The following is a 14,067-nucleotide window of genomic DNA, read 5'->3' on the forward strand; positions in this document are numbered from 1 at the left end:
ATCACCACGCGGACCTCCGTACCTTTCATCCGTCACTATGCTCCAAACAACGTGCTTAGTCAGATCATCTGACACCTGCTCTCTCTACACCTTTCCAACGCCAGAATCTCTCTCAGGATCTCTCTCAGGATCTCTTTTGATGAATGGCAACACTATGAATGACTTCCAGGAGAGACTGCTCTGTATGAGGATACGTTGCCTACAAAAATACGCCATCCCTGCAGCACTCTATTGGACTGACTTCCTGTTTGTGGCCCATTGGTTCCTACTGAAGACGTAAATATTTTTAAAAACACAAATATATAGTTTCATATTTAAAGTAATTTCCTTAAACATCTGCTCACTGTAGGTTTTAATCAAACAAACAGCAGGAAATAGTGCATTTGTTGGGGACTACTTTCAGCGGCGGATGAATCCACATGTGGTGCTCTGGTGAGTATTAGTGGCAGCAGTGACGGTGAATGTGCGTGTGAATAAACTTTATGTATCAGGCTGTGATTCACACACAATACTTGTCAGTAGATACACTCACCGTCGAGCTTTCACCACGTTAGCACGACTAGTTTAATATGTAAAACAAAATGGCGTCAGCAGGATGCATCGCAGAAGACTTCCCTGTCGCCTGCAGGGTTTAGTGGTGTAGTTAGTGCCGTTTAAAAAACGCCTTTATGGTGAAGGCAGGGGAGATTGCATTTAACCACACTGCTATGTTTAGACTAAAACTAACAATCTTAGTGAGAGGGTCCACCACCGCCGGAGCCGTTTTTGGCTCATCTCTGGAAGCTATTTTCGGTGAAACATAATCACACAGGTCGGTTGAATTTGTTGAAATACGACGATACGAGATTAAAGCTGGAAGAAATAATCTGAAATCATTTTAACATTATTATTAAAGGGTTGTATATGTTCACCACTATATGATATACCATCATATGTTCACCTTCAGTAAAGCCAAACAGACCCTCCTCATTTTAATCAAACACTTTAACGTGAGCTGGTCTTAAGGAGTTCAGATCAGGGTCCCACCACAGGGATTTAGGACTCTTTGTGGTCTCCTCGGTGGCTTCGTGTTAAAAGGGTTAAAACGGGCTATTTAGAAACAGCAAGAGGAAACATGGTAGAAATTACCCTTCGTTAGGAAATGTGCTCTTTCTTATTAGCGCCGCCACATCTAACTGCTCACTCATTGCTTGTGCATACTGAACTAAAATGAAGTTAACTGCTTCCAATTGTGAAGCGAGTCTGGTTCCTATTTGAGGCCGGGCGTTTTAAAAATATGAACCGCTCACAGAGACCTTTAGACAGTTCATGAAATCTATTACAGTGCTGCCCAAAATATATCTAATTACTACGGCTGTCAATCGATATAATACAAATAAATACAATATTTTATTTTAATATTTTATCATGATTAATCGCAAATTTTTTTATCTGTTCAAAATGTACCTTAAAGGGAGATTTGTCAAGTATTTAATACTCTTATCAACATGGGAGTGGACAAATATGCTGCTTTATGCAAATGTATGTATATATTTATTATTGGAAATCAATTAACAACCAATAACAATGACAAATATTCTCTCTCAAATCTCAAGTTTGGCGAGTAGACTGATGGTGTCACTTTCTACTCTGAAACTCACTAACCTGCAGAGCAGTGAAAGTTAATCTTAGTTTTATGTGTGAACGCCTCCCGTCCTCCCTCGGAAACCTCCCAGCTGATGCTGCTGCTGCTGCTGCTGCTGGAGGGAAAGATTAATGACCGCTCCTCATCTTCGGTTTGTTTTATCATCACATTTAAACGCTGCTGAGTTTCAAAAGTGTGAAAACAAAACTCACCTCGGCGTGTTGACCCAGACGATACCAATGTGGCAGAAAAAAATACACTCCTTGTCTTTCTGGTTCTCGCAAGAGCAGCGTTTCTCTCGTCGGTGGGCCGCGTGGGGGAGCTGCGCCAGGGGGCCCTCCTCCGCTGTGGGGCTCGTAACAGAGAAGGCAGCGGCTGGGAAGCACAAGTGGAAGAGTGGTGGTTAGTATAGTTATTGTTTTAGTATCAATTAGTATATCTATTGATTATATTTCTGTTGCTTTGTCATAATATACATCTTTGAAGTTCATTTTTACACAGTTTTCATCATCAAAAAAACAGTGATGATGAAAACTAGATGTTGAAATTTACTTTAAAGATTATATTGTATATACAGCTGTCAATCGGTTAAAATATTTAATCACGATTAATCGCACGATTGTCCATAGTTAATCCCGATTAATCACAAATTAATCTCACATTTTTTATCTGTTAAATGTCCATAAAAGGGAGATTTGTCAAGTATTTAATCAACATGGGAGTGGACAAATATGCGGCCTTATACAAATGTATGTATATATTTATTATTAAAAATCAATTAACAACACAAAACAATGACAGATATTGTCCAGAAACCCTCACATGTACTGCATTTAGCATGCAAATATATAGCACCCATATAGGTACCCATAGAACCCATTTCACATACAGTATCTTGAGGTCAGAGGTCAAGGGACCCCTTTAAAAATGGCCATGCCAGATTTTCCTCGCCAAAATTTAGCGCTTGTATGACATGGTTGGTACCGATGGATTCATTAGGTTTTCTAGTTTCATATGAAACCAGTACCGTCACTCTAGCTGTACTAATGTGCATTAATGTGTTAAAGAATAGTGCAGTTGGGCCATCTGGAGGAGCTGCACCAGAGGGCCCTCCTAATTGTTGCTAATATTTAGACTTCTGCTAACCGCAGCCGCACTGGCATCCTGAAAAAAACAAAAAAACATTGACAGCTTAACCGTAGAACAAACTCTCAGACCCGAGACAGAAATGACTTCATTTATTCAGCGTCTCGGCCACAAGGTCTTCATCAGAGCAGAATAATAACAACAATCAACACTCTCTGCCTCTTCCTACTTTACTGCACAACAACCACAGCGTGAGCAGAAATGTCCTGCTGTAACATGCACACATGTCCACACAGAGCCCCATAAAGCCTGAAAGCCCACAGACGGCCTTTGATGCTGCTCTCGCTGCACACTGGGAATGTTTGGGCGTCTAAAGAGAGATTTACACAGAGGCACAAAATAACACCTCTTGTCACCATAAATGGTTACAGGTCTGTTCTTTATACTGCTGCGTCCCCGAGAGAATCAAATACTCCAGGTTGTTATTCAAGTTAAATCTCCACAGACCAGCCCCGTCTCCTAAAAAATTGCGTTCCCATACAAATAAACTGCACTGTAAATTACGTTTCGAGGGAAACGTAAATGTAGGGGAGTCGGTTGGGGTGATTTATGGGTCGAACAAACACAAGACTGTCACCCAGGAGACCGCCGTTTGTGTCCTGTGTGAAACTAAAAGTCAGCGTTCAAATTTAACACTTTTGTTCCTATAGTGTGCGAGGCAGCGCCCAGCAGCAGAGCTACGCCTTCTGGTAGCATGGCGGCGTGATTCGAGAGACGGGGCGTCACGTCCGGCAATCGCCATCTAGGTTTTTGGTCGTTGCCATCTTGGTTTTTGGTCGTTGCCATCTTGGTTTTTGGCCGTCGCCATATTGTTTTTTGGCCGTCGCCATCTTGGTTTTTGGCCGTCGCCATATTGGTTTTTGGCCGTCGCCATCTTGGTTTTTGGCCGTCGCCATTTAAGTTTTAGGCCATTGCCATCTTGGTTTTTGGCCTTCACCATCTTGGTTTTTGGCTGTCGCCATCTTGGTTTTTAGCCGTCGCCATATTGTTTTTTGGCCTTCACCATCTTGGTTTTTGGCCGTCGCCATATTGTTTTTTGGCCGTCGCCATCTTGGTTTTTGGCCGTCGCCATATTGGTTTTTGGCCGTCGCCATCTTGGTTTTTGGTCGTCGCCATTTAAGTTTTAGGCCATTGCCATCTTGGTTTTTGGCCTTCACCATCTTGGTTTTTGGCCGTCGCCATCTTGGTTTTTAGCCGTCGCCATATTGTTTTTTGGCCTTCACCATCTTGGTTTTTGGCCGTCGCCATATTGTTTTTTGGCCGTCGCCATCTTGGTTTTTGGCCGTCGCCATATTGGTTTTTGGCCGTCGCTATCTTGGTTTTTGGCCGTCGCCATTTAAGTTTTAGGCAATTGCCATCTTGGTTTTTGGCCTTCACCATCTTGGTTTTTGGCCGTCGCCATCTTGGTTTTTAGCCGTCGCCATATTGTTTTTTGGCCTTCACCATCTTGGTTTTTGGCCGTCGCCATCTTGGTTTTTGGCCGTCACCATCTTGTTTTTTGGCCGTCACCATCTTGTTTTTTGGCTGTCACCATCTAGGTTTTTGGCCGTCGCCATCTTGGTTTTTGGCCGTCGCCATCTTGGTTTTTGGCCGTCACCATCTTGGTTTTTGGCCGTCGCCATCTTGGTTTTTGGCCGTCGCCATCTTGGTTTTTGGCCCTCACCATCTTGGTTTTTGGCCGTCGCCATATTGGTTTTTGGCTGTCGCCATCTAGGTTTTTGGCCGTCGCCATTTAAGTTTTAGGCCATTGCCATTTAAGTTTTAGCCCGTTGCTATCTTGGTTTTGGGCCGTCTCCATCTAGATGTCCACCTAAAACAGTGCCGTACAAAAGTAAAACAAAATTATTTCTATTCTATTGTCATATTCAATGTCTCTACTGAAATGGTCTGTGTTGAACAAAATATATATTATAAATATGCATACTATTATAAGTATTTACTTACTTACTTATTTATCTAAATAACAATATGAAAATGTTTTACAAAGCCCGGCGCTCTTCCTGGCAGCTTGACTGAGACATATCTGTTGTTGTGAGGTAGTTTCAGGTACATGTGAGGCCTCAGTGTTCACCTGCACCTGTGTGATCCAGACAGATCAGTCAAGCACAGTAGCATCGCTAATGTATCATGAAGAAGAAGGTAATGAGAGAGAATAATGGAGCTACTGTTCATTGTGACTTCAAACCTCATCAGACCCCTTTTAACATGATGGTTCTCTTTGTCCCGGGTTCTGCCTGACAGATTAAATGAGGACGCCGACATTCTTTGCATTGTACTAATGATGATGATGATGATGACGATGATGCTGAATTATTTGGCAAGTTCTTTACAAAAGAGATAAAAAGCAGAAAACGTATCGACCGGATGAAATAGAACATAAAGTGTACATATAAGAGAGAGGCCATCTTGGTTTTTGTACATCTCCATCTTGGCTTTTGGCCGTCGTCATCTTGTTTTTCGCCGTCACCATCTTTATTTCTGTTTATGCTATCTTGCATGCGGCATGAAAGATGAAACAAAAATTATTTTTTCTTTTAAATGTTTACATTTGACATGTTTGTTATATAATAGTTCATTAGAGTGGAAATCCATTTAGTAAACCAGCTTCCCTATCAGATCCTAACCCTAATTACCATGGTTACCAAACAGTTAAGATAGGACCTGCAAGTTAAGAAGTTTCTGTAATACGGCTCCTGGGTGGTTTCTCCAAAGTCTCCCTACCAGGAAAATGAATACTGCTGGCCAACATGAGGAATGAAATGTATATAGCATGTTTGTTAGCAATATGTTTTGGTTAGAAACACTGAATGTAAACATAAATATGTTTAGAACAAAAAGGGGGAAGTTGAAGAAAAGTTCGATATAGAGGTTTAAAAGTAGGGAAATGTTTGATTTCATGGTGGTTGGAGAAAGCACAAGGTAATTCACCACATCCCTTGAACGAAACCCTAAACTCCTGCTCAGCTTAAAAGTCCTGGTAATGTTGATAATTGCCAGCTGTAGGCTTAACTCTGACTTCCTGACCTCATGTGGGGTCAACATCATAGAAGTTGACACAACACGCTGTTTGGAATAAAACCCTGATAATGAGGCCTGATGACCGCTGTGTTTGTTGGAGCATGAAGGTCTCGAAAAGCATATTTCAGAGATATTAGATCAATTTAAATAAATTTGATCCTCCAGATTGGATACACTTTTGAAAAGTGAACTCCTTATCTACAGTTTGTCTTCACGAATACACACAAAACCTCCCAAACGGTTGGTGAGGTTTCTTTCGGCGCTGCCAAACCAAACTGGGCTGAACAGAGGTGTTTTGTGCTGATGCTGAGAAGAATGCCACGGGGTTTAATCCATTAGGAATGGAGATTTCACGCTACTCATCCACGGCCATCACATATCCTCCAAAACACACACACACCCACATAACGCAATATCCTGATGACAGCCATCTGGTTTTATAAGGTTAGACAAGCAGGTTGGAGCAACAGACTGAAGGATAATCAGCACGTGATGCTCTCATTACAGCAACCTTAGAGCAATTAACCACATTCAGATTTATACCTTGTCCTCCTGTGAACTGATCTTCAAAAATACCACTACTCAAAGACGTGAGGAAGTTCACAAAGGTTCATCATTATAGAGTTTGTTGATTTTGAAATGGGATGATTCTAGCTTTGCTGCGTCGTCCATCGGCACTTCACTAATTAAAATGTTATATCTTTGTTTAATCTGTGCAACAACTGAAGTGTAAAAACGCTCCAATCGCTGGATGGCAACTGCTCAAAGACAATAAAATAACCATAGACCATACGAATTCTTAAACTGTTTTTAAACAAACGAGACACAACGTGTTAATCAGTGAGCTTTAGAGGAGCTGGTAGGTGGATGTTGTTCCCTTTGGACAGAACCAGGCTAGCTGTTTCCACCGTTTCAAGTCATTATGCTAAGCTAAGCTAACCAGCTGCTGATAGTGGCTTCCAGCCGAGTCGCACAGAAATTCGTAAAATAGTCAAAATTTTATGTATTCATTCGTGCACATGGACACGAATTTCAATTTTTTTTTCATGGTGGATGGGTAGGTCAAAAAATACCAGACTGTTCATGTACCGTCTGAGACCACAAGTCAACATTGATTTATTTGTCATGTAACTTCCGTACTTAAGTTACAGCACTTTCGGAGTTATTTTAACCCAAACCGCGATCTTTTCCTAAACCTGACTAAGTAGTTTATTTTGAAAAGACTGGAGCAGAAATTGCCACATGCATCCAGTGTTGCTGGCCATTTGTAGGAAAACGCAAAATTAAATTAAATGAAGAATATATTGTTGAAAGTCGTGCTGAGCGTCACGAAAAAAATTGAAATTCGTGTCTATGTACGAGAATCAAATAGATTAAATAGTGTGACTATTTCACAAACTGCCACGAGACTGTATTGTGGCTTCATTTTTACCGCTCAGACATGAAAGAGTGGTATCAGACTAAACATCTAACTCTGCAGAACGAGGAATGACCATATTTGGTAAAATGTCAAGCTTTTGCTTTGAAACTACACCTCGAGTACCAAAATAGTGCCAAACGCAACAAACACTGCAGCCAGTTATGTGTGGTGGCTCGAGTTTCTTCACATCTATAATGTCAAATATCTCATGGATCAAACGGTGTAAACTCATTACGTCCTTCCAGGTTTATGTAATGACAGATGGGCCGGGTCACTCCGGTATCCCCCCTACACCACCACCACCACTCTACGCACCGTCAGCCATCAGGTATGTCAACAGAGAAAAACAACCCATCATCTCGTCCTCTCTGACATTATTTAATTCCATGATGGACAGTTTATTATGTTGTCTGTTCTCCACAGCCGTTATTAAAGAAGAATTTAAAAAACGCAGCCTGGAGATCGGTTGCGTAATTCTTACTTTAATAAAGGCTCTCTTTCCGATGTCTTGGCTCGAGCTGAACTAAACATGCCACAGCCTGGCTGATCGCAGGTCTGGGGCCTTTAGGGATCCGTGTTTCCTTCAGGATTCAGTGAGACTGTTGTGGGTGGACCTCGGACCCTCTAGGGAGGTCCAGGGGCATGATATGCATCAATCTGGTGCACTTTGAGAGCTAAATTAAGAGGCTATGAGGAACTTTGTGGGTGTGATTTTTTTTGTCATCTCTATTCATATCTATTAGGGCTGTCAATTTGATTAATCGCATGATTGTCCAGAGTTAATCATGATTAATCACAAATTATCACACAATTTTTAATCTGTTTAAAATGTACCTTAAAGGGAGATTTGTCAAGTATTTATATAGCTATACAATAAGAGTATTTCTTATTGTATACTTATATAAATACTTGACAAATCTCCCTTATGTTCTTAAGTTACGCCACTTCCGGAGTTATTTCAACCCAAATCATGATCTTTTCCTAAAGCTATCTAAGTAGTTTTTGTCACGTGACTTCCATACTTAAGTTACACCACTTCCGGTGTAATGTAAACCCAGACCACAATCTTTTCCTTAACTTAAGTCGTTTTTGACACGTGACTTCGGTACTTCTGATGTCACTTTAACCCAAACCGCGATCTTTTCTTTAACCTAAGTAGTTTTGTTGCCTAATCCTAACCAAGCCGATCTATTTCTAAACCTAAGTAGTTTAATTTTGAAAAGACTGGAGCAGAAATTGACTCGTACGTCACGTGTTGCTGGACATTCATAGTATACAGCTTGATAAACCCGTTGTTGAAAGTCGTGCTGAGCGTCACAGAAAAAAGGGAAATGTATGTCTATGTACACAAATCAAATATATCAAATTTTGTCACCATTTCACGAACTGCTGTGAGACTGAGTTGTGTCTGCAGGTTTGTTGAGTCTCTCCCTGTTTGTAGGTAGGTCACACGAGGCTGCTACATTTTCAGGTTTACAATTTCTGCTCCCTGCGAAGCTCGTTGTGTAGATCAAGGCTCGCCACAGTCGGGGGTTCAGCTCAACGAGTCCTCGTTAAACTCCCATCGAGGTCACATCATAGCGCTAATACCACATGACCATCGTTTACCACCAGCAGACCACAATTTGTGCTTTTTCACGACGTGAACAACAATCCCACTAAACCGTCGACTCCATCAGTGGTTTCCATGTCGCTGTACTGCAGCAGTATCAGCGGTTCGGGGAGCTGTTTGCAGCTGCTGCAACAGACAGCATTAATCAAAACAAACAGAAAAAACCCACACACTTAACTTGATGTTTGTGGACGCCAAAAGCAGAAAAATCTCACGTAATAATATTGTTCCTGTGGTTATACAAAGCCACATTGTGTTTAACTAAATTATGTCCTTATTTCATATTCACTGGGAGCCAGCAAGAAAAAAATATTGAGGAATTTGCAGAAACTCAAAAGGTTGTATTCGAAACCGCCTACAACATACTATTGAGGAACGCAGCATGCAGTATACAGTACATACTAAGATAAACAGGATCACCAACGAGGGGATACGGTAAATATACAGTAAAACATTGATCCACAACATTTACGTTACTCAAACTACTTTTTCAGTTACAGCAACAAAACAGTGGACTGATCTCCCTCCAGATATTAGAGTACTGTTAAAAAGGGTCACGATGTCTCCGAAAACGTCGGAGCAAATGTTTGATTCGCCTTAAAAATGTTCAGAAGTGAATTTAGTGATGAAATAGCTACGAAAAATGTAAAAAAAACAGCCCCTGCTGCTGTTGTAACCGTAGCCTGTAGCGGTCCAGCGCTTTGCATTGTGGGTTAGGTGGGTGAGGTAGACTGGTCCGATGCATATTGGAGATTTTTTTTCCAAATCAGTACGACATCCGGGTATTTTTTGCATAGTGTAGATTTTGCTTTAGTTCGTATACTACATAATGACTCATACGACTAATGACTCACGTGACTTATAGGACTAACGATAATAACAACTCAAGTGACTAACGACTCACGTGACTAATGATTCTAACGACTCACGTGACTAATGATTCTAACGATTCACGTGACTGACAATTCTAATGACTCAGATTCATGCTACATTTTGGCCAAATCAGTACATACTACTAGTATAGTATGAGGTTTCGGATACAGCCAAGGTATTCATTTCAAATCACCATTGGTGCCATTGTTTTCCATTTTAAAGTGCAAGTCAAAACCCTATTGAATATGTGCCAGCCTCCTGTTGTATTTGAGCGAATGTGACATCAAGTTGGACGCTGAAAGCTGGTAGTTTACTGTTTCCTTGCTGAAGGCAATGAATCACACTTAATAGACATTTCAATTTTTCCGAGATGTCAGGTTCCTCTTTTGCCACCCGAGCAGCCCTCGTAACAACGCATGCTTCCTTTCCCAATAACTTATTTAGTGTTTTCTGCTCTTTGAGTGCAGGTATTTGCGCCCATAAGCTTGCATACTTTGTGTACATGTGTGAGTATTCATGCAAGAAAAAATAAATTGTGGGAAGAGGCAAAGCCCCTGTTCAGGCGCGTACATTGTTTGGAGACTGCCAAGCCAAAGTTTAATTTCTTGCCCCGTTATGAAAAAGCCCACAGGCTCCACAGGGTTTGACAATATCTGACAATATACAAGCGGATCAGGCATCTATAATCCATGAGCGGGCTGCTTGTGTTGGCAGGATTCCCTCTGCAGGTAGAAGACTCCCAGAAACACATTGAGTAACACTTGCCTCACCTTCATGAACCTATGGAGAGGAGCTGGAGGTATGCAGTGTGGGCAGTTAAAGAACACAATCTGGAGGTTAAACAGGCCAGCGAGCGTTTCAGGTCCATCCTGTTGTTCTAGCCTCGGTGGACTCAAGTTTCTTGGGAGGTAATAAAAGGTGCTGAGGCCAACATGACGGCCAATGTAAACTGTCGGTCTAAAATGGAGCTTTTTAAGCCTGCAGTTTGAATCCCCGGACGAAAATCTTACAGGGCTGAAGGCAGTAGGACATCCTCTCCTCTCCATCAACACTTAAAGGAACAGTGTGAAGCATTTAAAGGGAAGATCGTGTCGGTCACCGTAGTTCTGCTACACACTTGGCCAACACATTCTCACTCCCAACTCTTCAGATACCGCCGCTTGGTCAGCGCCCCTTGGCATCAGAGACTGACGCATGGGGTAGCCCTCTAGCGTTCCTTCTGGACGGACCAGGGACGGCGTGTCAATATACGCTAGTACTAACGATTGTAACGACTCACGTGACTAACGCTCTACGACTCACGTGACTTACTGGACTGACGATTCTAACGACTCACGTGACTAACGACTGACGCGACTAATGACTTATGTGACTAACGATTGTAACGACTCATGTGACTGACGACTCACATGACTAACAACTCACGTGACAAATGACTCACATGATTTACGGGACTGACGATTTAACGACTCACGCGAGTAACGACTCACATGAATTACGGGACTGAAATTCTAACAACACACGTGACTAACGATTCTAACGATTCACGTGTCTTACTGGACTGACGATTCTAACGACTCACGTGACTAATGAGTCAATGTTACTTTTAGTTTCACACGGGACACTAACAGCGGTCTCCTGGTTGAAAGTCTTGTGTTTGTTTGCAATTTTAAAAGCGTTGCTTTCTGCAGCGAACCCTAACAGGCCTCAGATGTCTGGCTTTGACGTGACGAACAGAAAGAAAAACAGAGAGAGAGGGATGTGAGCGAAGGGAAGAGGAGAGGAATGTAAATGTATGGACAGTGGAAAAATCACAGCATGAGAAGAGACAAGACGTTGACAGATGGGTGCTTAGAGATTCCTCTGAGGCCCTCAAGATGTTTCTTTCAGTTGATGGAGTTGACATCTGCCAAGATATTCAGCTCGGTGATAACTCCCCCCCCCCCCCCCCGACAGTAATAACCATGCACAGAGGTGAACAAGAGGAAATGAATAGATTTAGGGCCGGTCAGGACTCAGTAAACCACATTTCATAATGACGAGGTCAACAAGTATAAACACGCCCCTCCTCAGGCGACACGCCAGTCTGCCTCAACGTTTTATCCCCGTAGGCTCTCTTTTGAACTCTTAAAAGCATCACGATACCTTTTCTGACTTCTTTGAACATGTTTTTGTAAACTGAGTAAACTGAAGATTAGAAACCGTGTCAGGTTTTCATTTCAAATACTGGAGCTGATTTCACTGATCAGCCGGATGTTTCTGGGTAAAACTGTTCCTTTAACAAGACTAACGGGGATATTTACTGATCCCATCACACGTTACCGTCACACAATATTGTGTCAAATAAAATGTTTTGGTAACACTTTATAATAACCATCATTTATAAGTGGCAAATTGATAATAATTGATAATTGAACAATCTCAGCCCGTCAGTGGCAACAACAAGCACTTACTGTATAGTGGACGTAAACTGACAGTGAGGCGTTGCCTGACAGCATTACAGTAAATTGCAGCCTGTTTAGACAACACATTGTCATCCCAACTTGTCAGAAAGCGAGTAGAAATGGAGAATATTTGATAGGTAGAGAGGGGCCAAGCCACGGAGAGATTTATAAACAAGGAGAACAAATGTGGTATTTAACTAGGATGCCAGTGCAGTTGCTGAAGGGATGAAGTGCTCCCAGGGCCTCGTGTGGCAGAACAAACTCTTCTACATATACTGTAGTCTTTTTAACCCCCGAGTGGGTGCACCAAGGAGAAGGGCATTACAGTAATCTAGTCGGGATGGAATAAAGGCGTGAATCAGAGAGTTTCTGCAAGAAAGAGAGGGGCGTGGTCTGGAGATGCTAAGTAGAGGCAGCCAGAGGAAATTGTTTAGCCGGTTGAAGTAGCTTCAGAAGGGCTTTGGGGTTACCTTGTCCTTTTGCAATGATCGTAGAATAGTAGGGGTTCTTGGCCTTGTCAAGCGCTTCCTTATCGCTTCTATGATCTTTGTAGAAATTAATGTACAATTAAGCCAGTTTGCCAGTGTAAAAGGACACTCTGCATGATTTGAGTCGGACAAGATGATTCAATGTATCTGAGAGGAGCACATTGAGACCAGGTGGCTACCTCCAGGTCTGAGAAGTGAAGCCAATGCTGAAGTGCCTTAAACCTGCATTCTTTCTAATAGCCAGCAGGGGGCGACTCCTCTGGTTGCTAAAAGAAGTCTGATCGTATAGAAGTCTATGAGAAAATGAGCCTACTTCTCACTTGATTTATTACCTCAGTAAACATTGTAAACATGAGTTTATGGTCTCAATCGCTAGTTTCAAGTCTTCTTCAATACAGCATGATGTTCATCCAAAAACCAAGATGGTAACGGCGAAAAACTAACATGGTGACGGGCAAAAACCAAGATGCTGTCGGACAAAAACCCAAATGGCGATGGACAAAAAACCCAGACGGCGACGGGGGAAAAAACCAAGATGGCGACAAACAAATACCAAGATGGCAACGGCCAAAAACCAACATGGTCAGAGAGCCTCATGAATCCATGCCATACGGGTCGGACGAGGACGTAGTATACTCATTGATACTCAGTAGTATATGAGCTTTACTGTGTGTGGGGAAGTCAACATGCTGAGGTATTTGAGTGAATGGAGCAGGTTTATGAACTCTGAATTATATATAATTAATTATATATAATATAGTATAATTATATAAACTGTATAATGCAGTTTTTAATGTGTGTCTCTGTGTGTCCACTAGAAGAGCTGCAGATTTTAAACCTGTTTACTCAGACGTTACATTTCAGTCCGTCCTCAGTGTTCAGGCTGCGCTGTTAAATCAGGTGTGGCGGATATTTGTAGACATTTCCATTCCCTCCTCCTATATTTTGTGTCTCTTGGACAGGATATTGCATGAGACCAAACGTGCAATTTTCAGTGGTGCCTCTTCTCTTCCAGTTTTACTGGCGCAAAGCGTCGATGGACAAATGCAATGTGACTATTCGGTGCCTGTAAGAGGAGTTTACTCTGTGAGGCTGCTGATGTGCCTGTGAACTCTGAGGGGAAATTGACATTGACAGCATTGCTTTGAGCTAAACGCTGACATGTTGATATAGCAGGTGATGACCACCATCTTCATTCAGCGTGTTAACATGCTAACGTTTGCTTATTTACACAAAGTCCAGCTGAGACTGATGGGAATGTCAAGTCTTTGAAAAAGGTTCAACACGCCACTCAAATCCACACGATGCATGTCAATCACGTTAAGTCTTGTGTGTGTCTAGTATGACAATGGTTGGTAGCAATGGATTCTTTAGGTTTTCTGGTTTCATATGACACCATGAAAATCAGAAGTTGCGTTAATGTATTAAAGAAATTAGTGACG

General features: G+C 42.0%; 1 protein-coding gene across 4 annotated transcripts in view; it reads right to left on the minus strand.

Annotated features, from left to right (window-relative positions):
* Window positions 1-14,067, minus strand: part of LOC141756427 (endothelin-1) — a 37,500-nt gene that overhangs the window by 3,640 nt on the left and 19,793 nt on the right. For all 4 annotated transcript variants that reach the window (XM_074616116.1, XM_074616117.1, XM_074616115.1 and 1 more), the window contains exon 2: window positions 1,837-1,999. In XM_074616116.1, the coding sequence (XP_074472217.1) occupies window positions 1,837-1,999 (163 nt within the window). The remainder of the gene's footprint in view (window positions 1-1,836; window positions 2,000-14,067) is intronic.

The sequence above is a fragment of the Sebastes fasciatus genome, chromosome 18 (assembly GCF_043250625.1).
Source record: "Sebastes fasciatus isolate fSebFas1 chromosome 18, fSebFas1.pri, whole genome shotgun sequence".
Taxonomy (NCBI): Eukaryota; Metazoa; Chordata; class Actinopteri; order Perciformes; family Sebastidae; genus Sebastes; species Sebastes fasciatus.